The sequence below is a fragment of the Amblyomma mixtum genome, chromosome 5 (genome assembly GCF_055824585.1).
Source record: "Amblyomma mixtum isolate Tamu chromosome 5, ASM5582458v1, whole genome shotgun sequence".
NCBI lineage: Eukaryota > Metazoa > Arthropoda > Arachnida > Ixodida > Ixodidae > Amblyomma > Amblyomma mixtum.
This window is the reverse complement of record NC_143016.1, coordinates 174,978,575-175,004,665: the sequence shown is the minus strand read 5'-3', so window position 1 is coordinate 175,004,665 and position 26,091 is coordinate 174,978,575. Positions and strand designations below refer to the sequence as shown.

Sequence of the window (26,091 nt, the reverse complement as noted above, 5' to 3'; positions counted from 1 at the left end):
ACGATGCGAGCGTTGCCTTTGGCTCCTGCTGCTTCACGGTTCCTTCTTGGGTAATCGTTTCCCTGTGATGCCTAGCTGCAATCTTTCTTTACATCTGTTTTTTCTACAATACAGCCACGGTGGCAAAGAAAGCATGCGAGCTTTTGTGTTTCCCAGCGTTCACTCCGGACGCTTTTTGAAGATGAGAACTAGTATGCCTTTCATGAATCTTTGCCTTATAGCACTCTAACATGGGCCCAACACTGAAGAGTTGCAGATCATGTTTATTTTACAGGAAGGACGCTGATGTGGCCACATGCAGCCAACAGCGATATTCCCAAACAGCAACCGAATGTCTTTCATGGAGACATAACATAAAAGCAGAACTTTAGAACACGTCGGTAAGGCAAAGCCTATGAAAAGGGCAGCTAAACGTTTACATCCACCAGGTGCAAAGCAGACTGAGACAAGCACACATTAGAACATAGAAAACAAGTGAGACCGTTTCAGTGAACAAAAAAGAAACTTTCTTGTCAATGCATTGTAACAATAGGGCCCCTTGTAAAGTCATTTCGCAGCTTTTTACAGAATCTTCGCTCAAGGGATACAATGAAATTACACTGCCAATAGCAGCTGCAATACTCCCCAACCATACAAACTTGCCTCAGTCAAGATGAGTCATGAATATGGGCACAGCAAAGTGCTATATTGTGGTTTCAGTTTCGAGACCAAAGATTAATCGTTGTATTAGCGGCGCTAAGTTTATTTAAGACGCCGCGCTCTGAATAAAAGCGGCTCTCAATGTTGGTCCGCGTCTGCGTCCGTGTCTCTCTCTCTCTTTAGGCTGCCGTCCCGGCGTGCCCCAACGTGCTCCGGAGTGGCGTTAGTGGCGGCCACGCCGACACAACACAAAGGAAAACGGTCAATTCAAACTGTCAGTCTACGCACAACAATCAACAATGAATGTTCTTTAGCAATTGCCACTAAGAAAGCATAGCATAAAATACCCATGCTCCGACTTGTCTGGCAAGCACCTGCATGTTTTGAAACAAGATGAACAACATTAATAATATTTTGATAGGAACTGGCAATATGCCATTCATCAGCTTGTCAGTCCCAAATGTTCAGTCACTGAAGCTCCACGCTGCCCACTTAGTGAACTCCCAAAAGCTGATTTGAAGGCTCAAGGTTAGTATACCAAAAGCCAAAGAAAGGGCTACCAACCAGTGACAACACTCAAAAAGGTTTCGAGAGCAAAAGCCGAAACCAAAGCCAGAAGCAGCTGAAAATCAGAATCACATGACATGCTGCACCCTGGTACTTGCTTTTAAAAGGAACTAAACAGCCACTACATGTTGCCAAATATTGCAAAAAAACCTCGGCAATAGTTCACATTTGACAAAACAAGCAGTAAAGCTAACTACACTCTGCCAAGTTTCTTCAGTGAACATAACACAAAGTAATTTCACTGTCCACACATTGCTCCACTGATGTGGGAGAATCCATCGTTCCAGCATGTGCAATTATACCATCACATGCATCCTGTTGCATACCGAGATGAAGAGTGACTATACAACAATGACTCACTCATTTTTACACGTGCTCAATAGTCTCATATGTGCTCATTTTACCTTTGCTATTGAAGATATTCATAGGAGCACTGCATTAGAGATAACACTGATTCCCACAGCTCTGAAGCAAAGCATCCCGAGCAAGTGACATGCAACACGATTGGTAGAACTGATGATGGTGATGATGTGATGAGCCAGTGCTTGCACTGCACTCCATCCAGTCTGTTTACTCATCGCGCACTGAGCGAGCAGCATGCACAGCAACACTGTCCAGCGCCGAGCACTTGCAGCTGCAACCAGTCACGGGGCAGTCGGCGTGGTCTCTGCATAAAATTCACCCCATCGACATTGCACCACAGTTGCCAAACAATGTGCAGCACTTGCTGCTGTTAGAATGAACATGCCAAGTGAGCTTAATGAGCTGCTACAGAATATATCCCGGACAAATGCGTCCTGATTAGCTGTGCGTACGCACACTTGCATCATTTCAAAACCAAACAAGACCAGTCGAGTAAGTGAATTCAACTTGCACATTTGAGCATCGTTGTACAAGTGACAAAAACTTGATCGACATTGCTAAAAAGCAATGTGAAAAACAAGGATGAAACGAATGGAAGCATGAACATCTTTTGGAGAAATTGCACAAACATGACAAGGGACCAAGAACAAGTAGACACTGTGTGTCTACTGTGTGTGTGTGTGTGTGTCTACTCGGTCTTGGTCCCTTGTCCTGTCTGCGCTATTGCTCCAAAGTATGAACCAACAAGCCCGAATTTCAACATGAACACAAGGCTACTTGCTCAGCATACTGAGTACGACTTTCCGTACATCGTTGCGTATAAATTGACCCCTGCCCCCTCTAATTTCAGACCTTGCTGGCCTTGCAAAAAAAGTTGACTTCAAACATAAGTAGACGCATACACCCCCTGCCTCAACTGTCGCACTCTGTCACGTAGTTTCTCGCGGGAAGGTGTGCTGCTAAAAGCAATCGACGTGTAACGATAAAACTGCAAGGCCAGCAGTCGAAGGCAAATGCAATCGGAGGCGATAACACGGTGTCCCATCCTGGCTTCCATACTATAGTGTGCTCCCTGGCTAACTAGCAACGGTTTTGTAGTTTCAGATTCCAACATGATGCATGCTCCGGAGAGGTTACCATGCAGAGAAGTCAGCTCCACGTGTAGACCAACGCTGCGTTTACCAACATAGAGGGTGCCTGTGGAGGCCAAAGCAGGCTGGGGGTAAAAGCTGGGGTAACGGCCGCTAGGAATACAAGGAAACAAAAGGTTTCAAAGCAGCTTTCCGATTTCACAGTGCACCTATAATGCTGTCCCTTTGTCAAGAAAAGCAGAGTACAGGTTCTGTCAAAAATAATGAGCCCAAGGGTCGTGAGGCTCCTGTAGCATCCCTGGAAGTTTTAACACCCTTTCGAAAGATTTGGAACACTGGAGATCCAAAATGAGCCACGGTCTCATGTAGTTCAACAAGGGGAAGCTTTGGGCCAGTTACCGCTCGTCCTGTCCTCTTCTCGTTCTTAAGTCTCGTCCAAGTTCGCGGTTATTCCTCCTCTCTTATGTAGTCTGAGCCACATCATATTTTAAGCACAGAACCGTGTTTGCAAAAGTTAGTTCTGGAACAATTACACCCTTCCACACTCCTCGTATTACTTCACATCTGTTGTATCCCCATAATGCTCTATGCTTTGTTACGGCCGCACTCCTCATTCACTTCGTCTTGAGATATTCTTCACGGATCTTTAGATATTCTCTTCCTTCATCAATCCACGACCCTAGATAATTGTGCTTCTATACACGTGGTATTTCACGTCCCTGTATTGATACCATTCCAGTCCAGCTATCTTTAAATACCATAATGCCCGATTTTCAACACTAAATTCGAATCTAATGTTTGCTCCTTCCTTTGCCCAGATATCCGAGAGGAGTTATAGCTCACTTTGGCTATCTGCACAAAGTACCACATCAGCTGCGTACACTACACCTGGGAGACATTGGGCTATTCTTAGTTCTTGTTGACTGTACACAAAATTAAACCCAGGGTGCTTACGGATGGCAGCGCCATCTGGAAGCAGCCTATAAAAGATGTTGCTGCATGTTGGCATTATCTTTTGAAAAGCACTGCCTTTTTTTTTTTCTTCTTTCATCTCTCAATTTATCTCTCGAACTGTTATATCTTCTCCAAGCTGATACAGCTGTTTGACTGATTTTTTTACCAGGTGGCTGTGTGTTTAGCAACAATCTCAAGGCTCGCAACTTGAACACAATCTGCGTTACTGACCATGAACTTTGCAACTATCCGTCCCAAATTTCAGCCCACTCGGACTGCCGTTTTTGATACATAGAGCAGCAAATGGTAGGATGAAAGAACTCTGATTGGTCTAGCAGCACCATTGTCTGCTACTGTGTGTGGTTTGTTTATCATGCTGTTTGAGGACTGTCTTCAATGTCATCATCATCATCAGCCTGACTACACCCACTGCAGGGCAAAGGCCTCTCCCATGTCTCTCCAATTAACCCTGTCCTTTGTCAGTTGCCGCCACTGTATCCCCGCAAACTTCTTAATCTCATCCGCCCACCTAACTTTCTGCCGTCCCCTGCTACGTTTGCTTTCTCTTGGAATCCACTCCGTTACCCTTAAGGACCAGCGGTTATCTTGCCTTCGCATTACATGCCCTGCCCAAGCCCATTTCTTCTTCTTGATTTCAACTAAGATGTCATTAACCCGCGTTTGTTCCCTCACCCACTCTGCCCTCTTCCGATCTCTTAACGTTACACCTATCATTTTCCTTTCCATAGCTCGCTGCGTTGTTCTTAACTTAAGCTGAACCCTCTTTGTTAGCCTCCACGTTTCTGCCCCATAGGTGAGTACCGGTAGGATACAGCTGTTGTATACTTTTCTCTTATATTGGTTGTATATTGGTAAGCTACCATTCATGATCTGAGAGAACCTGCCATATGCGCTCCACCCCATTCTTATTCTTCTAGTTATTTCCCTCTCATGATCCGGATCTGCGGTCACTACCTGCCCTAAGTAGACATATTCTCTTACTACTTCCAGCCCCTCGCTACCAATTGCGAACTGCTGTTCCCTTGCTAGGCTGTTGAACATTACTTTGGTTTTCTGCATGTCATTTTCTTAGCCCCACCGCTCTGCCTGTCTAACTGATTGATCATGCTTTGCAGTTCTTATCCTGAGTGGCTTAGCAAGGCAATGTCATCAGCGAATCGCAAATTACTCAGGTATTCTCCATTAACTCTTATCCCCAACTCTTCCCATTCCAGTCTTCAATGTAAACCTGTCCAGAGTCTGCAGCTCAAATGGTAGTATTTGCGAGCAAATGTAGCGCATGCAGCAGCAAGTTGGGACTCCAAGAGAAGCTTGCGTGATTTGGAGAAACACCCAGTGGATGGAGTGTGTTCTGGGGATGTCTGGATTCACAACACACATTTATCAAGCTATTTTAAAAAGATAGCTTCGAAATGTTGCACTTCAACTACTTGGAAAGTGTTAACAGCCACTCCCATATGTACACTGTTAAACAAAAAAAATATTTCGGAAAGTTTTGCCTACATGTGTTTCTATGGTTAGTGCTCCCACCCTGTACCTCCAGTGGGGGGCGAATCACACGTGCACATTTTGCCATGCTTTAAACATACATTCCCTTCTTTAAATGATGTTTCATACCTTCACATTCAGTTCTAAGATGCAGGTCAGCCTTTGTTCACGAAAGGATGATCTAGTAGGTTCACTGTGAAATCAGAAAACTTTTGCTTACATATACTCCTACGGGGTGTAACTCGCAGTTTTTGACCCCCACTTGGCCCAGCTAGCAACAGCAACGCCACGCAGTCGTGCTTACGTCACAGATCAGTGTTGGTCTATAGGTTGATCCCCCCAAAAAGTTCAATAGGCCATTTTTGTAAATAAAGATCATCACATAGGTTGCAACATACAGTATGAATATTTCAAACTACCAATAAGTTGGCCACACCAGCAGGTCTTGGAAATTTAAATTACTGAGGTGTGAATCTCCAATGCTATGGCGCTCGGATGGCGCTGAGCCGCACCAAGCTGGATTTGTTATTAGCGTCGCGCCTGTGTATTGATGCCATTTTGCTGGGGGGCTTGTGTACACTTCGTTGTTGTTCTTTGCCCAAGTAAAGTGTTTTTTTTTTTAAGGAACATGTCTATGCTTCATGCCTCAGGTCAGCGGATAATCAGGCGCGGTCCCTATCGCCGGTCAGCTGTCGAGCCTCATCTTTCGCACGCGGGGTGGAGAAGTTTGTCGCTCCTCCCTCTCCAAACTTACGGAGAGTGCAGCAGTGGGCAGGTTGGCCCGATTAATTATAACTTTGGCACCAACCAAACATCAAGCCACCCACAATATCCTGATAAAGATGTTCTCCAATTTTCAAAAATGCGCTTTTTGATTTAGAAGAGTGCTTTTTTCCGTGTAGCACTGTCAGCAGTGTAGCACATCAGAATGCAGTTAAGACATGCTAACCAGTAGGCTGGTTAATTAATAATGAATAGTTAACTTTTTAGCTACTACCATTAGTCTCCTTATTTATTGAGAGGCGTGTAGCCCACTGTAAGCAGTAGCCATATCAGTTTTAAGAATTTTGAAAACGCAGTTACCCTCGGCACTATTGCCAAACAAATTCTGTCTATGTTGCGCCAAAATACATGCGCTTTCAAAAAACTTGCAGGCAAAGCTACCCCTCCAATGCGCGTAACTTGTCGAAACAGCCAAAATTTGTTGGGCCACAACGCCGAGGGTAACTGCATTTTCAAAATTCTAAAAACTGATTTGGATATAACATATGGTGGGCTACATGCCTCTTGATAAATCAGACAACGGTATTAGTTAGCTAGTCAATATTAGTTAACCAGCCTAATATAGCTAGCTTGTTTAAGCTGTATTCAGATGTGCAACACTACTTAAACGCTATGCCGAAATAAGCACTCTTTTAACTCTAAAAGCCTATATTTAAAAATTCTATGCAACTTCTCAGACAGGGGTGTGACATAAACCAAGATACATATATTTGATTAAAACTACGATTGAGAGCAGTAATGTTATTTTAAAAAAGACTATCCGTAACATAAAACTGGTGGCATGAATGGCAGACAGCAACAACCAGCACAGTAAGCGCAGTGGCGGCGTCGGTTGTTCTATACTTTTTTGAAAACATTTAAAAAATATATCAAGCAAGGCTAAACAATACAGCAGCTGTAATTTATTACAGAAAGAGCGAAAAGTAGATTGCCTTAAGTTGATATGAACAAGAACAGCGGTCTGTATGACGCTCGGACACGGTCGCAAAATGTAGTAAATTCACTACAGACAGCTGCCGTCGTCTGCCATGTTAGCCGCAATGAGAGAACATAGTGTGGTGCTAACATCCGCTCCGACCTGACTTTCTTTCTTTGCCAGTTTAAGATGAAAATTGCTGCCTAAACCGCGAGTTGTGCCCTTGTAATTGCCAGCATGGGGTGAGATGTACCAGAATATGCCAACATTTTTATACTGGTCTCTGACAGCAGACCATCCTTAATGTAAAGAGTGAAGGAAAGAGGCACAACATTATTCTGACTTGAGATTTTTCAGCGCTGCACCTGACTGCTGGTCACAAAACAGGCCAAGCCGCCATGTTTTGCTATGCAAAACATGCACTGTGTGGCAACAGCCTAGTTTGTATTGCATGGGACACTACAGTGGGACTGGCTCACGAAAAGGTATGGCCGGGTAGACTTCCCCGCGACGGGAGGGGGGGGGGGGGGTACACCCTTTTGTCAAAAATATAAAGCCCAAGCAGTGTAGCAAGGCTCTCTAGCAGAGTTTGGGAGGGCCGAGGACGCAAGTGCCTCCCACCTTCGAGATATCAGGGTCACTGTGGATGCAAAACAAGCCAAGGCAGAGGGCTCAAAACCAAACCCCGGCTGTATATTTTTGACAAAGGCTGTACGTCACCACGGCGAGACAATCTTTACTGTTCCTTTACTAAAGGTGTCTTTACTATGAACGAAAAAAAAATGTACAGTTGTCTACAGAAGGCAAAATGGGACCACAGTTTCACTTTACTACATCTGGGTTTACTGTAGTGGAGTTCTACTGCATTAAGATATATATTGATCATTGCACACTCTCATGGTAAACGGAGGGCTCGCAGCTCATAAAACAGACTTTCACTATTCTTTATGCCCTCCTCCTCCTCTTTTTCTTCCAGAAGAAAGATTACTATTTTCATTATAATTGACTGAGCTCATAGACTAATCAATTGATCAATTGATTGATTGATGGTACTGCAAAAAGTGAAGGCACCTGTCTGTAGCCTCTGGGCAATGCAATCTACGTTCATCTATCTGTGCCATATTATCTTACCTCGATAGAAATGCTGTAAGCTTTCCTGTGCAGAGTAGAGACTTCCTCTTCCTAATGCCCCCTCTTTGTTCTGGCGCAAAGAACTTGTGTAATGGCAACTAGCAGGTCTCCTATCTCATCAATGCACAAATATCTGATGTAATGGCCCTTGTAAAATTAATTTCTAGCCTGAAACTCTGACAACATCTGCTGAAGGTGTCTGCGAACTACTCACCTAACAAAGCAAAAGACGTAGTTCCAAGCATGTCGATCTTGACTGAGCTCTTTCATGGCACTACCACACTGTGCCGTGAATTTGAAGAAATTCTGCCAATATAATGTGTACAGCAATGCGACATCTGCTGCTGTCACGGGTGTTTGGTTTATTGGTTTATTGGGGTTTAACATCGCAAAGTGACTCAGGCTATGAGGGACGCCGTAGTGAGGGGCTCCGGAAATTTCGACCACCTGGGATTCTTTAATGTGCACTAACATCGCACAATACATGGGCCTCAAGAATTTCGCTTACGGGCGTCAAAGGCTGTGCTCTCATCACGCTGTCATTGGGGAACTTTTTCCTGTAGTCCTTCCATCTTTATTACAGTGGCAAATCACCTGAATAGCTGAGGGATTTGAATATGGCATTAATGCTCCACTTTTTACTGCCAATCAGCATGACTTTGTAAAAAATTTGACTTGAATATAAATTTCACCACTGGCCTCTTGGAATGGACTTTAAAGTGCTACGCTGCAGCCTAACATTGGTGCGCATGACTCAGTGGCCATGACAGCATCTACAGAACAGGGAGTTAGGGGCCTTTCCAGATAAACCTCTCTTCCATCGTGATCAATATGAAATTCCCAACAATTTAAGCGTTTGCACGTGTCCGGCGCTATTCTTTTCTGCACCTCATGCGCAAGAACATATGTTTTCTCAGCTTCCTCATGCGTGCTATAACAGATGGTGCCTCACCGGAACCAGTCCATGAGATGGATGGCATGTCCCCCATGACGGCAGCTCTGGCACCAGGTGAACCACGTGGAGAACTCGGCCAGCTTGTCGTTCTCCTCTCCTTGCTCTGCACCAGAGGCACCGGAAATGACTGTAGACTTTGGCATTCACATGCCAGAGATATGCAGTAGGGTCATGTTAATGACATTGCATGGCACACCGTATGAGTGAAATGTGTGGCGCTGCTGACTAAACTGCTGAAACGGTGCCAAAAAACTTGACTGACAATTACGCTACTCCCTAATGCGAAATTTGAGCGCAGCTTGATTTCGCATTATATAGAGGCAGAAAACTTGAACAGCACTTAAGCTGCCCTTAAGGATACAATGTGATGCATTACTGCTTTGTTGCACAAGGACTCCAAACTATCGCACTGAATGAAAGCTCCCCAGTTGCTGAGAGTGGTGCGGTGCACACCTTGCCTGGCTGCAGCGTCCTTTGCCGCATTTGTTGCTCCCTGCAAGAACGCACTGCAACGTGCCTGTTTCACTGCTTCAAGGAGGAATGCTGAAGCTATAAAGGACATGTGTTCAATTGGAGTAGGCCAAGAGGTGTGCGACCCACACATTCAGAGCAGTGCACATCCATTCCCATGATAAATGGTGCAGACTCCATAAATGGCCTCCATATAAGCCCAAGCATATTGTTATGAAGATGACGACGCTGGCAGTGGTGCGGGACAGAGCGCTCGCACTAGGCCAGCGGCCATCAAATCATCTCTTGGGCTGGGATGAGCGGCGAGGTCAGTTCAGCTCGGGCGGGCTGGGGCACAGCCGGGCGGGGCGGACCAGGTACACACGGCTGACGTCCACGGCAGGCGCAGGACTTCGAAGCTCCGGGACCAGGATGGTGATGAAGGGACCCTCACAGCTCCACCAAATGTTACGTGGCAGCCAGCCGAAGAGGCGTGATGAACGATGAACAAGAGATGATTTTAATGGCCGCTGGCTTGACACAAGCGCTCCGTCCCGCGCCACTGCCAGCTTAGTCTTCTTTGTAACAATATGCTGGTTGAGGGTTCGACTGCCCATTCATGGCTGACTGATGTTGCGACTGGCAGTTTTGTGAAACATTTCATGCTGATCCGAACATAACCAGCCACACTCCCACACGACAATTAAGGGGCCAACAATCTTTGCGCAAGGAACAGTCTCACTAGGGCAAAGCAGTGAGTCGTTTTTCACAAAGCCTCCAATGTGTGCTGCTCTAAGCGCAGGCGTTGCTGGGGTATCTGTTTATTAACGCAGTTGGTACTGTGCAAGTGGTTGCGTGCATGCTGTGCTAAGCACAATGTCTATATGAAAAACGCAGTTCGAAAGTCATTACACAACAGCCAGCACAAACTGAGCCTGACCTCTCTTGCCTGCCACTGCCATACTATCCCCCTTCACTTTTCACCTTACGCTTCTTCTGTCTTTCTCTCTTCCACCGCTACCTCCTCCTTCACCTTTCCATTCTTGCCTGCCCAATGTTATCACCCTACCTTCATCCTTAGCCAAGCTTGCTATGCTCTTCTCCTTGCTATAGCTCTTGCCAGTTTGCTGTGCTCTTCACTTTGCTATAGCTCTTGGCGGATAGTTCGGCCAGTTGCGATGACAACGTGCAAGCCAGGAATGGCCGCCTAAGAACTGCGGTATAATATGAGCAGTCTTGATTGGTGCTAGGTACCCAATATCTGTGTCAAACAAAACACATCGTCAATGTTTGGCGTCCACTACACGGCATTTGCAAAGCCATGTGAGAAAGCTAGCATCCAGAGGTGTAATAGGGGGAAGCTAGCTTGTTGAGTCAATCGCCACTGTCTGGAGCTTAACCTAACAGATGTCTCTGATACTAATCTGACCCAACCGAGTTTGATATATTCAACTGTGTCAGCGGGGTGAGCCTGAATGCAGCGCAGCTGGTGAGACTGAGGAGCTGCTCACCATTGCTGCTCCTCCACACACTCCCAGCAGGTGTGCCCATGTTGGTCAGGCACAATGCACACCGGGGCAACGGCTTCCTGCAGTGTGGGCAGCAGGTCACCTGCAGTGGGGGGCACAAAGTTCTGGTCTGAGGAACTCACTTCAGCGGCAGCAGTAGCACCTAAGCCCAGTGACAGGTGGTTGGTCACAGACCCGCCTTCACTGCAATAACTTTCACTCCTGCAGTGAATCCACATTGGAATTTCCTTAACACTACAGTCAAACCTGGGTATAACGAACAGCCCAACTCATCAGAATTTGTTCGATATAACGAAACCTGCTTATAATGATCAAATGTTTAGGAGAATCCCCCAAGGTGGAGTAGATTTGTAGAGCGACTGCTCCGGTGAAGCGGTGGTCCTGGGTTCGAACCCCGGACCAGGATGAATTTTTCTTTAACTGCGAAGTTTCTGAAAAAGCTGTATAGCTTTCCTTCGTAGCCATATGGCTGCGCTCAGGTGGATGTCAATGAGTAATTACTCCCTTATTACTGCTTATAATGAATTCAATCACCAAGTTCGTTACACACGAGGTTGTGAACAGCCGAGCGCCGTCAGTGTTTGGCCGCACTTGCGCTTTCTCTTAAAGGCTGACTTGTTTTTTTAATTTTTAACACTAGTGAGTGCGCTCCTAGCAATCTTGCAACATTGGAGCTCGACGCGCCAAATGATTTTCACTTTGTCGGAAAGTGGCAGGGCTTGCCAAAGCTTCATCATCATCTAGTCCACACGATACACTTGCTAGGTGAGTGTGGGAGAACAGCAGGTACAACACCGGCGGCAGCAACTTACGAACGGCAGGAATCGTGCAAGCCGCTGTAAGGTTAGAGCGTGCAACAAGAAAAAAGCATGGAGGATAAAAAGAAAAAGCAAACTGTGGTGCAAAAGCAAAGAATTTTTCAGCAACATGCTGTGCAGCTACTGGCCAAGTTTGCTGAGCAAGCCATCGCAGCTGGTGCACTTGGCAGAACTGCCGGTGGTGCCGCGTCTTCCTTCTCGACGTGCACGCCACTGTTTAGAGGAATGGGCCAAGAGGCCAAGAGCAACGCCCTAAAAGCAGGAGGGCCTGGTCAGCATGTTGCCGAAGACGTTGCATTGCTTTTGCAAGCCACTTTTCCCTTCTCCCCTGTCGCCTGACAGCAGTCTGGTTCTGCCCGGTTCGTCCTCTTTCCTAAAGCGCGATAGGCCCGAAGCTGTATGCGCGCAGTTGCTCACATGGGGGGGGTGGGGGGGGGCAGCTTTCAAATAGGAGGGCTGCAATGCAAGACTACTTAAAAAGACTAGCACATAGGACTCGGACAAAGGAATCGAAAAAGACAGGACGAGTGCTAAACATCAACTGAGATTTTACTTTGACAGAAGGTACATAAATAGAGTGCCGTGGCACATGCACGCACGCGATTAAAATATCACAAAAATAACAATTCTACATGTGGCAAACTGTTTCTCAAATATATAATGTGCCATGGACAAGTATTTATGTACAGTCTTGGTCAAAAGTCTTAAGACCAAAGGCTCTTCATTTCAGTCGCATAACAGAGCCATACCAGCACTATTAAAACCAAATGACCTTGAAATGCTAGCAGAAGGTTTTTTCTGGATGTAGAGAAGCTTCCTGCTTGACTTGTGTTTTGAATGATCTGCTACATGGAGCATTCTAGGAATATTCATTTCCCTGCAGGTGAACGCTCTGGCCTTAATACTTTTGACCAAGACTGTACCTTCTGTTGATGTAAAATTTCAGTTGATGTTTAGTGCTACTAATCCAGTCTGTTTTTATCCCTTTGTCCGAGTCCTACGCACTAGACTTTTTAGGCAATCACGAACCACGAACTAGCCCAGCTTTTTACCTTGACTGCAATGCAAGGCGGGGTAAAGATCTGTAGTTCAAAGGGCTCTCTTTCTATCAACTGGCCTTCAGGAGCAGCGTGACCGGGCACAGCTGCATGGAGTTGTCAGCGAAGGCGCGGCCTATGCGCAGTTATGCTTCAATGCGGATCGACGGCACGCACTCACAGTACAATATATCCAAAGTGCAGTTCGTTGTAGGAAGTACATTTCACATGCATACTGATGAAACAGCCACAATTGTTCGATATAAACCATGATTCATTCAATCCAGGTTCGTGATAATCAGGTTTGACTGTAGTTGACTAATATGCATTTGTTGCCCACATCAGAGCAGCCACACAGCTTCATTAATATTTCTGTCACTTTGAGCTATAAATTGATTCTTCTTTAGCTGATCATTCCCTGGGCCACTGCAGTCAGTGCAACTGACAGAAGTGCTTTCCCATGTGTGAGACTGAGTTTTCACCAAATTTTCAAACAGAAGTTCTTCAGCTGCCAGTTGCAGCCATATGGCAGTGGAGAGGCAGACACAAGTCAAAACTGTCCGTCAAGATCCCCACTGAGTGCCAGGCTGTGTGTGAGGTGCAAGATGACAGCCCTCAGTCACTGCCATCATCAAGCGCATGAAGAATGCAGTATTGCAAATCAAAGCACCCCTTCCTTCTCATACCTGATGGCTGCACTCGAGAAGAAAAAAGAAGGCTGGCACAGAACTACTGGATCTAAAGGCGCTTTGACATCAAGCAGCCAGGTCATTAAAAAAGAAAATGGCCCATCGGTTAGTTATTACTATGTAACACGAATTTCGGTGACAGCTGCTTGCATGGCCACTTGAACCACCTAACACAGTGCAATGTCATCACCATCATCATCAGCCTGACTACGCCCAATGTAGGGCAAAGGCCTCTCCCATGTCTCTCCAATTAACCCTGTCCTTCACCAGTTGCGGCCATCCTGTCGCCGCAAACTTCTCAATCTCATCCGCCCACCTAATTTTCTGCCGCCCCCTGCTACGCTTGCCTTCTCATGGCATCCACTCCGTTACCCTCAAGGACCAGCGGTTATTGTGCCTTCGCATTACATGCCCTGCCCAAGCCCACTTCTTCCTCTTGATTTCAACTAGGATGTCATTAACCCGCGTCTGTTCCCTCACCCACTTCTCCTGCTTCCGATCCCTTAACGTTACTCCTATCATTTTTCTTTCCATAGCTCGCTGTGTTGTGCATGCCCCATTTTGCACCACTGCTCACAGAGGGTGGCATGGATTCGTGGCGTGGTAAACGGCGCAACAACTAGTTCGTGCTGCTGCGCACATAAAGCGTCAATCCCCCTTCCTCTTCACACTCCCTAGTGTTTCACCAATGCCACAGAACCAGGATGTTGTAACAGGGGACTCGGCAGGCAGGAGCGAAGGAGCGGCACCTTGGTCTTGTTCTGTGAGGTGGCCGTGGCCAGGTGGGCGGCTGCCTTGAGGGCCCCGGGCGTCTGGCGTCCCTGCTGCAGCAGCTGCAGGTAGGGTGAGGCAGCCAGGCTGCAGAAGTTGCAGCTCACCAGCACCTGCTGGGCAGGCATGCTGGCCGCATGCTGCCGCACCCACTGGCAGTCAAACTGGCACCTGCCAAGGGCACAGAGAGTACTGCTTGCTTCTCCTGCCACTCAGTTTCACTCACGTACACAGCACAAGAAACAGGTATTCCACTGGCAAATGGCACTCGGGCTGCCTAGTGGCATATTCGACTGCATATATATTGTCTCGCAGTCAATAATTTTACCAAAATGCATTACGTACCATATTTACTTGCATAAAAGGTGCGCTTTTTTTTTTTTTTCAGAAAATCCAGCTCAAAGTTCAGGGTGTGCCTATTATGTGGGGTAAAATTTCTGAAAATTTTTTGACTCACAAAATTGAGAATACCATATAAACGCCACATGTAAGGTCTGCACTCGTGTACGGGATGCACCCTCTTTTCCTGAAGGAAATATATAGAAAAAAAGATCCATGTAAGGCTGCACACAAACTTTCCATGACCGATGCGGGAATAGACTTCGAAATGCCCGCGCCATGGCCTCTGTGATCAGCTTCGGCTGTGGGCAACAGTGCGCAAGATCGCGGAGACCATGCATGCTCACAGGAGCTTCCAAGTGCTTCCCACAGATGGTGTTAGAGGCCACGGGCCATCACCATCATCGTCAACTTTTTCCTTCAGCACGAGCTCCCACTATCCACATTGCCACCAGTCAGTATCACCAGCTCCAGCTTTCTGTGGCTGTCAAAGGTACGGGAGTTGTGGTAGTGTGTTAGTTTGCCGTAGCTGTGACTTTTGTGCGCTGTTGCCGAGTGTTGCAATTTTAGCATGATGGGCAAGCACCTAAATAGCTATACAGCTGGGAGTTTGCCCTCATACACAGCAAGTGCGCGGTGGGCCGGAAATTCGACGTGGCCGAATAGTGCAGCAGTTGCGACTGCGTACTTTCGTATGCCTAAATTTTCGCATGTGACTCCAAGCGCCAAGGTTTTCGTGGTTGCCCCAAGTCGGGAAGGTTTCCGGCTGGAGATGAAGCTTTCCAAACAGACGTGTAAAGTGAGTACGGCTGTTCCATGCGATGTCGTTGCACGTGCTGTGGGTCGCAGCAGCTATGACGGCAGCAACACTAGTGAGGACTAGCAGTTTTTTTTTTACCTGAGATTAGAGGGAGGGGGGCCGGGAGGGTGTTGGCTTGCAGTAGTGTAAATACAGTATTAATCACAGTACCAAGTTCGGGGTGCGCCTATTATGTGCGGAAATAAAAAAATCTGACTTTTCGCGACCAAACTGGGGGTGCGCCTAGTATGCAAGTAAATATGGTATATGAAATATCAAACACTACACAGGTGATTATCTTTGTGTGCCACTTCCTATTCTCCCAATGCAAATGACACGTGGGCACATCCTCTAGGCATGCGACAGTGTCCCACCTCTGGTTCTCCCAATGCAAATGACACGTGGGCAGCTACACAGACACGTCCTCTGGGCATGTGACAGTGTCCCACCTCTGGTACCACAGCTGCCACTGGTCCAGGAGCTGTCGGTAGTGGTCCACCCAGAGCTGGGCCCGGGGGCTGGAGCTCAGGGGGCTCGGGTGGCTCTGCAGGGCAGCCACGCTCACCGTCTGCACGTCCCCCGTGCGGTCCAGGTAGCGCTGCAGCAGCTGCGACCCTTCCTCACTCATGCCTGCACCACCACCACCACCACACCCCGTGTTTAGTAGGTGAAGAAGACCCGCCCACGAGAATGCGTCACCTGTTAGAAGGACGCCGTCCAGGTTTCCCTGCTCAACCAGGATCTCCTTCAGGCCTTCGATGTACTCCAGCAGCTGCACACAAAACACAACAGAGTGAGGAGATATATGCTGCAGTACACCTGCGATGATAGCTGTATCATTAGGAGACAGGAAGAGGGCAGAGTGGGTGAGGGAACAAACACGAGTTAATGACATCCCAGTCGCAATCAAGAAGAAGAAACAGGTTTGGGCAGGGCATGCAACACAAAGGCAAGATAACTGATGGTCCTTAAGGGTAACGGAGTGGATTCCAAGAGAAGGCAAGCGTAGCAGGGGGTGCCAGAAAGTCAGGTGGGCGGATGAGATTAAGAAGTTTGCGGGGATAGGGTGGCCACAGCTGGCACAGGAGAGGGTTGATTGGAGAGAGACATGGGAGAGGCCTTTGCCCTGCAGTGGGCGTAGTCAGGCTCATGATGATGATGATGTCCTCCCTTAGATTCAAGTTATAAATGCTACCTGGTGTTCTCTTCATTGATCTCTGCTGCTATTATATTTTTCGACTGACCATTTCGTTATATTATTTAAATAAAGTAGCAATCGCACCATAGCAATGATCGACGAATTCTTTTGATTTTTCTGATAAAAATATGCAGTGACTGTGCACCACATTAAAAAACTTGACACCAAAAGGCTTAAAAGCTGATGTGTTACGGCGACAGAACATTTCTATTCAATGTGATAAGCTCTTCTTATGAAGCCTGGTGTACAGAGTCATGTATTTTTGCAGCAATGGACAAATGAGGAGGTTTCCTGGGGCTGGCAGGACCGCTGAAGTGTTGGCAACTCAAAATCCTGTGTTATCGAACATGTGGGAGCAGTGTTAGCGCAATGCCAATGACAAGGGTTGTGACACTGCCTGATCAGACAAGCATGCAGTGGTTGGTGTTGAGCGACTGTCACAGAAGCAGCAGATCTGTGTCTGTGCTATCGACCCCCATATTCCAAAGAGAGTATAGCTATGGCAAAAAACGACTTGCTGCAGCGGGGCAAACAGTTGGTACAGTAAAATCTTAAGGGACTTCAAGGGAGTGGGAAATATGTTTGAATTATCCGAAGGTTGGATTAACGATTGGTCTCCAAGAAACTGGCAAAAACTTATGTAGTAGACTCCCGTCTAGACAAACTTGATTAAGACGAATTCCTAAATAAGATGAACAGTGTGAGACCTAATGGTTGGCTTCCCATAGGACTCAAAGTAAAACAAATCCACTTAAGACGAAGTGTTTTATGTGTACTTCACTTAAGATAAACTTTCGCAGCAGCCGCGAACTGCAGCGACCCTGTGCAACAACACTGGCGGGGCGTCCTCAAAACTGTCAAGGAAAGAAAAAAAGATATATAAAACACAGCTACGCAAGAAAGTGCACCCCCACAAGATAGCTTTTGTGCACCTTCGTGAGAAATTGCAGGGAAGCCGTCTTGTGGGACGCAATTTCTTGGGGGAAGCTTTCTTGTCAGTGCAGAGAATGCAGGGCACCATCGTGCCTGTGCTGGCGCAGAGATTCGACACGGTCAGATCCTGGCATCGTATGTGTCACGTGCCACCTGTTGCTTCCCACAGACTTTTATAAAAGGTGCACCTGCTTGTTGACTTGGGGCTTAAAAAAATTTAGCCGATGATTACACTTCTTTGATTTTTCTGTGATTTTTAAGTGCAGCTGCTATGACACTCGAACCGTAGGCGAGTGCACACGGAGCATGCAGTGCCAACGGAGGCGGTTTCCATTTGGCCAGTGTGCACAGCATTCCACCACCAGACTAGACGATACAAAGCGCAAAAGGGACAGGACGAATGAAGAAACAACAAGGACAAGCGCCTTGTCCGTGTTGTTTCTTCGTTTGTTCAATGATGAGCTTCAATGATGGCTAGTTGCCCCCCAAGTGAAATTACTGCCTGCGCAGCTACACACAGATATGACAGCCAAATTTATGTGCTATAAGGTGATGATCACCCGCCTAGCTCACCTTTGCATCTGGGAGGTGGAGACAGGCAAAAGCCACTCTGTCTTCAATCGCCATGTTGCAGTCGCGCTGCAATCAACAAGGCATCAATTAAAAAAATTGCACATTAGCCCCAGACAAGTCAGCACTTCAGTGAGAACTAAAGTAAACTCACTTGCCCATCACACACTAAACAATGCAACATAACCAACTGCAACCAAACAGCAAAAAACACAGACACAGGGCAGAGTGCACCTCCAATGCATCTACAGTGGAACCTCGATTATACGTCCCCTGGTCATGCGACAACCCGCATTTTACGACGAATTTGTGCGGTCCCGGCAAAACCCCCATAGAGACATGCATTAAAAACCTCGGTTATACGACGCAAATTTTAGAAGGACCCCGCTTCGTACGACGTCTGGCTCGTACCGTCCGTCAAAAAAGGTCGTCAGCAAATGCAGGCCGGGATGTACCGTATTTTCGCGATTCTAAGCACCCCCCCCCCCCCCCCCCCTATTTTCGTAAAAAAATTTCTGAAAAAAAAAAAAAAAAACTTTGCATGCGAATCTAAGCACCCCCTTTTTTGCGCGGAAGAGAGCGTTGCCGAGGCCCTCAAGTGCACTTTCTCTCTTTTTCGTCGAGCCTGTGCAGTCGGAGTCCCGAGGAGGCGCGGCCTGCGCGTTGTTGTTGTGACTGAGAGAAGGATGAAAAGGAAATTGCACAGGCCTGCCTACTGGCTCGAGCCAAGCCACCACCGCTGCCAAGTGCAGATAGAGGAGAGTTAAAAGATCAGAGGAAAGATAAAGAGAAAAGATAAGACGCCCTTCGCAGCAACAAATGCGTCCGCTGGAGCGGACGCTGCTGAAAGAACAGATAAGCGGGCGAGGCCGCGCTCGCCGAAGCAAGGACAGCGGCGTCCACAGCGCTTTTTGTGTTGCTGCGTTCCTACACTATAAGACAGATGGCCGCACAGAACTGTCTGCAGCTATTTTTCTTTTGAATGTTTCCTAAATAAAATGTTTTTTCTCGCGCCCGTTTCATCGAGATTTCGCCGCGAAAAGAGGGGCCCGGGAGGGGGGTCAGTTTAGATTTTTCAAATCTAAGCACCCCCTCTCACTTTGGGCATCGCGATCGTGAAAAAAAGGGGGTGCTTAGAATCGAGTAAATACGGTAGGCACACTTTAGCCAGTCGATAACTGGTGCGCCTTAATCTTTCCACCTATCAAGAAAACCGTGTGAGCCCCTGCCCCGCTGCTCACGGCAGCCTCAACGGCCATTTTATCTTGTTTGTTGAAGACTAGCCCTCTGCCGGCAAAATGTGCTGCATTTGTGTTCCGAAAAAAAAAAAAAAAAAGATGACGATGAAGTTCAGACGCTAAAAAATATCACGCTTGATTTTCGATTATACGACACCCGGATTATACGACGGTTTCGCGCGGTCCCCTGAACGTCGTATAATCGAGGTTCCACTGTACAACCTTTGTTCGTAAAGCTCCCAGACCGATACAATTTTTTCCCTTGAAGCGATTCCCTAAAGCAAATGTCAGTGTGTGTATAGTGTCATCTTTTAGTGTTAACACGGGCTACTTCTGCTAATTGCTGTGGCAGCTGCTAAATGGCATCACATGTTGGAAAATAGCGCATTCTACTGTGAGTGATTCTGTGTGAAGCTTGGCAAGATCAGCACACAGATGTATGAGCTTCTTCATGATGTTTACAGCGACGAGACATCATGGGGAGAACATCGGTGGAAGATGACACAAGGCAGGGGCACTCTTCAACCTCATGGAATGAAGAAAACGTGGCTCGGATCAGGGAGAGCGCACAGCAAGACTGCACCATTACAGTTCGCAAGCTATCAGCTGCCCTCAACATAAGTAAGACAACGTGGCAACAAATTTTTCATGGGGACTTGAGGAAACGAAAGCTAAATGACACATTAGAGCTGCACTCCCTCACAAAAGACCAGAAGGACACGCGGGCATCAGTATGTGCAGATTTGCTGTCTGAGGCGGACAAGGGTGCTCATTTGTCTACAGCACCATTGATGAAGACAAAACATGGTGCCTCCAGTAAGACCCTCAAACGAAGAAGTAGAGTGCTGAAGAGCAGTCCGTGAGCTCTCCCGCATCGAGAAAGGTGTGGCATGAGAAGTGAAAAATAAACACAACATCGATTGTTTTTTTCGATGCTACAGGTGTCATACATCACAAGTTCATCCCACAAGGCCATACAGTGAACCAAGAATTTTATATTTCTGCATTGAAACACATGCGTGATGCACTGTGATGCTGCTGCCTTGGCCTATGGGCATCTGGAAAGTGGACCCTTCTTCATGATAATGCTAGGCCTCACGGTGCTCTCAGAGTTGTACAATTTCTTGCCAAGCACAGCACGACTGTACTTCCGCATCTGCCATACTCCCCTGGCCTCTCCCCATGCGATTTTTTCCTGTTTCCACGTGTGATGAGAACGCTAAAAGGACACTGGATGGCTGACAAAAGACACTTTTTCTAACTGCTTTCAAGAGCTCAAGAAGCTGTGTATAGAGTCCAAGGGACTACTTCGAATGGGTGGTGCACAAATGACTTCAATGTTAAATGCCTATTTTTTTAGGGACTCAGCCTCATAACTTTACGGAAAAAGGTTGCATGTCATTTGCAGATCTTGGTTTTGACATGCCGCGCAAATGTGATTACATTTTTCTTGTACTTGCCAATATGTTCCAGTGCCGCTTCCATTGTCTTCATTTCTTATTTGGAATGAAGTGAGTTGGATCACCACATCCCCCCCCAAACACAAGTTTGAGTGCCAAATGGGAGCGTGCATAGTGACAGTTCAGTGTTTTCGTGCCTCACAGTAGCACTCACTAGGCTGACTGGGGCCAAAAGTCGGGCAGAGAAAATTCAACGGCATGCTGGCATAACAGCCCTTTGCCAGTGACAACTCTGAGAATCAAATGTGGACGTGCTTTGACAAAAAACAAACTCACAGGATGGTTACCGCTGTGTAATGTGAGATTCAGGAACAGATGTTTGCTGCTGGGAATACAATATTTCTTATTATTCACTGTTGCGCGTCTCCTTCTCTGGTAGAGCGCACTGATGTCACTATGCTGTCACTCATGACACCACTCAGCGTGGTGCACTCAAGTGTGACACCATGCGTCATGGCACTACATGCTGACCGACCAATTGACCCACCAGCAGCTCGTGGTAGCTGTCGTCGGCGGCCGTCAGGAAGGCGAAGAGGGCCTGCAGGTAGGGGTCCCCCAGGGAGAGGCGCAGGGAGTGCCACACCTCCCGCCAGGCCTCCCGGGTGTCCTTGGTGTAGCCCGAGAGGGAGAGCGCCACCATGCCCAGGCCACTGCCGCCGCCACCCTCACTGCCGCCACTGCCACCTGGGGGCAGCATGCACACGCACTCAGCCACACACTGCAAATGCTCTCTCGGCCCAGCAGGAAAAAAAATGAAATATAAATTGTAACGAAGAAGAAGTTCCTATTCAGGCGAAGACGACAACGAACTTCTGACCGTTGTATTGAGCGCCATTGCCATCGCTTTGTGTGTGTGCTCTCGGTGCTCGACCTCTGTGTCTACGGCCCGCCGGCGCTCAGTACCTCTAACCATCCCAGTACCCATCTTACATTTGGTGGAGGTGCAACAAAAGGGACAAGAATAAACCCTCTGACACACTGTTTTTTTTTGTTTTCACTGAAATTAAATATTTTCCCACCTAAACAGTACATTCAGGCCTTAAGAAACACATTTTGCTAGTTTTTCAGCCCAAAACACTAGTGGTTGACTTTTTGCAGGGATGTGCAAAATTTTGTGCAAAGTGGCATAATTGATGAACACAGCAACATCGAAATGCCGCAACTTCTCAAGTAAACACCCGAAGGATCATGCAAATAATTTCGATTTTGAAGGTGTACATTACGCTTGCAACTGTGGAAAAAAAAAAATGATGCTACAGCAGGTGGCAAAATATGCCTGCACAAAAATGGCAAATGATACGGAATACCACTCACTGTTTCACGAAATATTATTTACCGTGTTCATTAGATAGCATAAAACCGAGCTTATCTTGAGACAAAAGATGTGAAATTCACCTGGAACAAAGAAATCACTGCTAGGTGCAGCCCACTCTCAGAAAAAGCTTCGAGCTCGCTTTGTTCACAGTTATGTACATCACATGTCAAAGGGTTAATATAGCCTAGTTGGGAGTGCAAGTTGGTGACTCACTGAAGAATGCACAGTGCATGTGAAAGAGAAAAATGCCTCAAGTAAACAAATACTTGACATTACGCTCACACGAGGGCCTTGCTCACAATTCGCATAACGCATAGCGCAAGCATTTACAACTTGTTCGTTGTGCTGTTGTCTGTTTTCCTTCTTGCCTATGTCCTCGTTTGCTCATGCAGTTGTACTATGCATGTGACAAGGATTGAGAGAATGAATACAATCCAAAGCACCTTAGCTAACAAAAAAGACCTTCAACTCCTTTAAAGAAGCCCTCAGACTCAATGTTTGGCAGCTACTTGTTCCATTTTTTTGGTGCCTTCACGTGAGGCTTAATAGCACCTATGGTGTCAGCGGTATGTACACCTCATGTGCAGGAAGCCTGTGGTTTGAATCCAAGTTCCGCCGCAATGTAGCATAGCACCACAACATAGCATAGCACCCATAAAGGCTTGCTGAAGAAACCACAAAATGTATAGATGATCGATGCAAGTGATACAGCAGAGTATGCATTAGCATTAGTGTTCCCTCCGCATGGAGCAGCCACTGTGGTGCGATCCAGTTCATCCATCATCGTTTCAGGTGAATTTCGCATCCTTCATCTAAAAATAAGCTGGTTTAACGTCCCAAAGCGACTAAGGCTATGAGGGACGCCGTAGTGGAGGGCTCCGGAAACTTCGGCCACCCGCGGTTCTGTGCACTGACATCGCACTGTACACGACCCTTTAGAATTCCACCACCATAAAAATGCAACTGTTGCAGCCAGGGTCAAACCCACATATTTTGGGTCAGCAGCCGAGCGCCGTAGCCACTGAGCCACTGCGGCGGCCACATGGGTCTTTGCGTTCCTGCATCTAGTATGTCTATCATTGCCTTTCTCTTCTTCCTCCTCATCTGTTGTAGTCGGCAATAATGGACCCGCGTAATTCCTCCTGCATAATTCTGTTCAGAGATGGCCATTGGTTAGATTTTTTTCAGGAATCGCGCAGCTGTCACAGCCGCCGTTGATCAGGAGCGTTACTCCGGTGGGTCAGAAGCCCACCCCCTTACCCTCAGGGAATTCCTGTGCAAGGAGCACCGACCTTTGGGCGTGTAAAAAGTGACGAGAGGAGAGGGGAAGGCGCGAAGATGCTGAAATTCAAGTTCTGACAACAGATAACTCTGCTTCTACAAACGCATTAAAAAATTCTTGCTGCAGGATATTTGTGAAGCGGTGTCCTTAAATGTCCCAGGAATACTGCACCTTGCTGAGAACCCCTTTCAGAGCCCCTTAAATTTACTGCTCAAATGTGCTGAATACATACGCAGTTGGGATCTCAATGACAGGACGTGCAACACACGCCAGCACAGTACACTACTGTTATAGCTATTCATTTATTTATTGCGTGCACACGGCTATGCTGCTATGTACAATAGAACATCACCAGCCCATCGGACCGTGTAAACTACACAAATTACTAAGTGGGTCTTTGAATTATCCTCAAATTAAGCAAAACAAAAATATTAAGCGCAGGCAAATTAGTTCCGACGTCCACAGAACATGGCTGCCCACCTCTCTAAGAATATCTCAGTTACTGGCAGAGCTCTCCGCCATTTTCTGGCACTTTCATAGTACTTTGTTGCTTTTGGTGCATACAAAAGGAGCAGCCAAGGTTGGATACATAGTGTAATGGTGCAGAGCAGCTCTAAGGCACACGTGTAGAATGGCTCATTATAAGAGCAGCGGTGGTTAAAAGGAGTGGCAAGAAATCAGCGTGTGCAGTCAGTCCGGAAAATCAGGGACTGGTTTGGTGTATTTTGCACAGAGTTCAGCAGCGTGCGGTCTGGATGCCGCTGAACACATGGGCAGTCAGGTGGTGAACTGCACGATCATTTTGGCTGGCATGATGTCATCGTACTGCACGCCAAGTTAAATGTCGCCACTGTCTATGTGATGGTGCATGAAGCTTTGAAGAGTCTAATTAGACACCGCGCTGTGGCTTGTGAGATGTATATTTTGAGTCGAACTCGGGCATTTCTTAGCTTGTAGCAAACTCAAGCATGCCAGCATTGCATCCTAAATCTTCGAATTAATTGAGTCGGTTGAATTGTCAGCATGAATTATCGCATAAAATTTACACACAAATTTCTGGGGCCACAGATAATCCACAAGTTGCCTGACATTTTGAACAATCTGAAACTGAATTATCGAGGTTTAACTCGAGCAATTGGTGAGTTTGAGACCTTACCTGAAGCCCATGTCTGCAAAGTCACCAACCAGCTTTGCCTGCCTGTGTTAGCAGAGGTATGATGCGTATGGGCATTCTTGTGCTAAGAGCTTCTTGTGCTAAGAGCTGCAGCACTCTGAAAGATCTTTTGCAACCAGGATATTTTGCAACCAGAGGTGAAGATGGCGCCAGTGATGGCGTAACTAACAGCTACAAATCAGCATTTGTCCCATGTCCTCCCTACTTCAAGGCGTGTCCGTTTGTACGGCGTACAGCAGCATTAGGAACAATGCACACAGGCAGTGCCCAATCCTGCGACTGCATTGCTGCTCACCTTGTGCGGCCGCTGCCTCCTTGAGCACAGTGATGGCGTCCCTCATGCGGAGGTTGAACATGTGGATGGCTGCCTTGCGTGCATAGTTGCCCTCTTTCTCCAGCCTGCAATGCAGCAGGCGAGGTGTCACTCAGACCCCAGCGGCCCAAAGTTAACAAGACAGATCACTGCCTTGCATTCTGCCCCGTGTACCACTGCTCTGGCAGAATGCACAAACTTGAAATTGTTGAACAGGTCCTCACTCTCTGCATGTGCAACTCCAAGGCATGAAGGGCACAACTGAGGCAACATTCTCTATACCGCCGTCATCATCACCTGCTTGACTACGCCCATTGCAGGATATGCTCCCATCATCATGAGCAGTGAAGTATGTGTACCTCTACTACATTTTTACGCTCTCAATACCTCACAGTGCATTCTTTCCATGTGCCACGCTCGCTCTGCTTGCTGTATTTCGAAAACACATGCTCCGAGCGCATTCATGTCCCCAATGGCTACACAGTATTTCGGCATGGTAATCGCACCCATCATTTTAATAAACTTCACAAGAGTACCAAACCTGGGACTGTCAAGCTGCATGTTAGCCTCCACCCTTTCATTCTATGCCACCTGTAATCTGTTTGCTCCTTATGTGCCAGGCTTAAACAGGGCTCTCTCATTGCTGTACCTGCGTCACATCCAGCAAGCTGCCTAACTGCATTGCATGCCATCAGGTGTATGCTACAGAGCTTTTCAAACACTCGTAAAAACAGTTCAACTTCTACCCAGTTCTAACAGTTATACTTCAAGACATACCCAGCACATAAGAAGCATTCTAGCCAAAGTAAAATTGTGTTGCAGTTGGACTAGCTGCGGTAGCTGCATCACTGACCTTCGCCCAAACTTCGATCAAGCCAGTTATGACGTCGTGCATCTATCTCGATGCAACTCAGTGACAGGCAAAGCTCTTTGCCGTTCACTGCTGCTTTTATACTCCTACTGCTTTTAGTGTGTGTTAGAGTGGAATCCAAGGTCGAATGTGGCATCTATAGCCAGCCACTGTTAATCCTCCACCACAAATTCTGTGCGGCCTCGAGTCATCTACCCAGTAAATATTTCTGAATTTAACTGATACATTAGGTTCGTGGTGTGACGGAGCTCTAAGGAGCATGTATAGAAGGGCTTTCGAGAGCAGCAGCAGTCAGATAAAAAGGAGTAACCAGAAGAGAGCACAATCCATCACCAATTCGGGGCTGACACTGTGTATTTTGTATCAACAAGTTTAGTGCAATGTGTGGCATGCACAA

General features: G+C 47.0%; 1 protein-coding gene across 6 annotated transcripts in view; it reads right to left on the bottom strand.

The window, feature by feature from the left end:
• Positions 1-243: 243 nt before the first annotated feature.
• The window catches only part of mio (GATOR complex protein mio), a 103,063-nt gene continuing 77,215 nt past the window's right edge, over positions 244-26,091 (bottom strand). For 3 of the 6 annotated variants that reach the window (XM_089546368.1, XM_089546371.1, XM_089546370.1), the window contains exons 19-27: positions 24,806-24,909; positions 21,227-21,426; positions 18,045-18,110; positions 16,040-16,112; positions 15,790-15,970; positions 14,181-14,373; positions 10,870-10,969; positions 8,906-9,035; positions 244-1,873 (exon numbers count right to left, since the gene is read on the bottom strand). In XM_089546368.1, the coding sequence (XP_089402494.1) occupies positions 1,777-1,873; positions 8,906-9,035; positions 10,870-10,969; positions 14,181-14,373; positions 15,790-15,970; positions 16,040-16,112; positions 18,045-18,110; positions 21,227-21,426; positions 24,806-24,909 (1,144 nt within the window). In that variant the 3' untranslated portion in view covers positions 244-1,776. The remainder of the gene's footprint in view (positions 1,874-8,905; positions 9,036-10,869; positions 10,970-14,180; positions 14,374-15,789; positions 15,971-16,039; positions 16,113-18,044; positions 18,111-21,226; positions 21,427-24,805; positions 24,910-26,091) is intronic. The other 3 variants (XM_089546372.1, XM_089546373.1, XM_089546374.1) reach the window with 3 other exon arrangements.